The sequence below is a fragment of the Penaeus monodon genome, chromosome 26 (assembly GCF_015228065.2).
Source record: "Penaeus monodon isolate SGIC_2016 chromosome 26, NSTDA_Pmon_1, whole genome shotgun sequence".
In the NCBI taxonomy this organism is placed as follows: domain Eukaryota; kingdom Metazoa; phylum Arthropoda; class Malacostraca; order Decapoda; family Penaeidae; genus Penaeus; species Penaeus monodon.
Window position 1 is genome coordinate 28,607,146 of NC_051411.1, and position 3,347 is coordinate 28,610,492.

The 3,347-nt window shown below is 33.5% G+C and overlaps 1 protein-coding gene across 1 annotated transcript in view; it reads right to left on the reverse strand.

Annotated features, from left to right (window-relative positions):
* The window catches only part of LOC119589644, a 4,424-nt gene extending 3,533 nt beyond the window's left edge, over positions 1 to 891 (reverse strand). The window contains exon 1 of the mRNA XM_037938239.1: positions 698 to 891. Within this exon, the coding sequence (XP_037794167.1) occupies positions 698 to 891 (194 nt within the window). The remainder of the gene's footprint in view (positions 1 to 697) is intronic.
* Between the last annotated feature and the right edge of the window lie 2,456 nt (positions 892 to 3,347).

Below are 3,347 nucleotides of genomic sequence, written 5' to 3' on the forward strand. Positions count from 1 at the left end.
GTTACAAAATGATCATGGTGATTAGAAGATAAAAATGACATTGTTGGTGGGAATGATGCACGAGAGATAATGTTGATGCGTTTAAAAAAACGATGGTTTAAATATTAGATGATTAATATCATGAATAATAAAAATGCTGACGTTCATATTAAAAGATTACACTGAAGTGATAACTAAAATAATGACGGCAGTAGTTGAAATGACAATAAAATTGTTTTAAATTTAGCTTATTGGGAAAAGGTCGCTGTAAAAAGCATATATTTTGTGGAAAAGAAAAAGGGAAGTATTTAAATGCAAGGCTAAGTCAACAATGTAACCGTGGCACGAACGTACAATGTTCTCACTTTTCCTTTTAAAAACCAGTTCGTAGTTGGAGGGTTTAATAGCCTTGCATGCACAATGGCGGAATTGCAATCAATAACTAGAGGGTTTTGTGCTCAGGCACTTTAAGACTACGCAAGCCGTGGCATTGCCGTTGCCTTTGCAGTTATGCAATGCTAATCTATTGCTGCCATTGTGTAGTTCGGTTGAGAATAAACAAATGACTTTAGGGCATTTAAAATGAATTCGATTTTTTAGATACATATGTGTGTGTGTGTGTGTGTGTGTGTGTGTGTGTGGGGTGTGTGTGTGTGTGTGTGTTTTGTGTGTGTGTTGTGTGTGTGTGTGTGTGTGTATAGCTTTTCTAACTCCATGCTTTCCCAGCATCATACGCTCGTAGAAACGGCAAAAAGTTGAGACCTTCACAAAAAGTTTAAACAAACCCCTCAACATAACCAGTACCTGCACTGATGCAAAGCTGCCACTTAGGCGCCAGCCCCTTTCCTTTTCAACCATCCTCACAAAGTTATGTGCGTTGACTAGTGGTACTCTTGGAAGATTTTGGCACATATGGGACAATATATATATATATATATATATAATATATATATTATATATATATATATTATATATATGTATTTAATTTACATATACATATAAATTTAACTTCAACGCACACATACAAACACACACACACACACACACACACACACACACACACACACACACACACACACACACACCCACACACACACACACACACATATATATATATATAATATATATATTTTTATATATATTTATATATATATAAAATATATATATATATACATATATTAAAAAAAAATGCCCATACATACACACATAATATCTACATACATACATTATATATTTTACATACTTTATATTACATGCATACAGAGTGCATACGTAATATACATACATCCTGGTCGGCGGGGGTCGGGGCGTCAGACCTTTTAACCATCAATTAGATTTCTCCCTAATGAGCAGCTTCGAGGGCGAATGGCGCTCCAAATATTTTCTACCGGAGTGACCATTAACTTAATTGCATGGTAATTGCTCAATAAATCTTTAGGGGGAAGCAAGCGCGTTAGGCAGCGTGCCGCATGAACTGATCAATATAAAGGCGAGAAAGTGAGTCTCTTTATTCATCAAGGAGAGTTTGATCCGCCTCTGTTCCGATGCCGGATTGTCTTCAATCGCCTTTTGTCCGCTGCAGGGATGCAGTTTTTGCCCTTTGGCTGCTTTTTTTAGGGGGGGGTTGTTTAAAGGATTTTGATTACGGGTGTTATTGTTAAGATTGCCGTTGTAACTGTTTTTTGTTTGTTGTTATTGATATGATTACTTTTGTTATTTTTGTTATTATTGTTTTTGCTGTTGTAGATGTTTATTACTACCAGTACTGTTATCTTTCATCATCAGCATCAGCATCAGCATCTATATTATCGTTATTGTTATTATTGTTTCATTGTTATTATCACCAATACTTTTTATTATCATTATCATTGTTATCAATTTCATTATCATCGTTACTCCTCCCACAACATTGTCGAGGCAGAGTTGCGAAATTGCAACATCATATAAAAATATAAAATGCTTTGACATGACTCTCGTTGATTTTTTAAATAAGGAAACAGTTTCAACTTTCACTCACAGCTTGAATCCCCTCCCCCCCATTTCTCTCTACCCCACCCCTACCAAAAGGCCATACTTTAAAGGGGGGGAGGACGTGGTCGCCTACAAACGGGTTTTATAAACATCTCGGTTTGGAAGATTATCGGTAGATTTTTGCTTTTCCCGATCGAATGCTCTTGTGCACAGAACGGGTTCGCTCTTAAGGGCAGACCTTTGATATGCTCAGTGCCTCTTATTTATTCTTTATTTATTTATTATTATTGTTGTTGTTATTATTATTATTTTGTTATATTATTATTATTGTTATTATTATTATTATTTTATTATTATATTATTATTATTATCATTGTTATCATTATCAATATTATTTTTTTGTTATTGGTATCATTATTGTTATTAATTATTGGTTTTTTTTTAAAGGGAGAGGGGTTTTTTCTTTTGGGGGCGGAATTTCACCTCTAGATACAATTAATTTGTGAATCTGGTGTTTGGTTTATATTTCCTGTGGATTTTTTTTTTTGGTGTAACGTGATTAGTAGATATGAAATGGGTTTCGATAAGGAAATATAAGTATGATCATCACGCATATATATATAATTATATAATTATATATATATATAAAATATATATATGTATAAATAATATATATATATAGATATAAGAAAATATATATATAATATATATATATATATAAATAATTATAATATATAATATATATAAAATATATATATAGTATATATATATATATAATATAAAATAATAATATTATATATACGTATACATATATATATATCACACACACACACACACACCCCACACACACACACACACACACACAACACACCACACACACACACACACACACACACACCCCACACACAAAATATATATGTATACACACACACACACACACATATATGTATACACACACACACACACAAAACACCACACACACACACACACACACCATATATATATATATATATATATATATATATATATATATATATACACATACATATATACATGTATATTTATATATATATACACACATACATACATAAAATATATACACACATACATATACATGCAAATATACATACACAGAGAGTGCGAAGAGAAGAGGAGCGAAATAAAGAAGAGAAAAATAACAAAACAAAAAAAGGAAAAGATTATATACAGGTTTCAAGGAACAATCAGGCGAAAACCCCTCGTGTCCAAGGCATCGCGTGCGCTGCAGCCATCGCAACTCAGGAATTCAGCGAAAGTGGCTCGTAGAGGCGCTGGCAGCTGGTGCGTGGTGATGGGGGGGGAAAATAGGGAAAGGGTAAAGGGGAAGGGGGGGGGTGAGGGGGAAAAGGGAAAAAGGG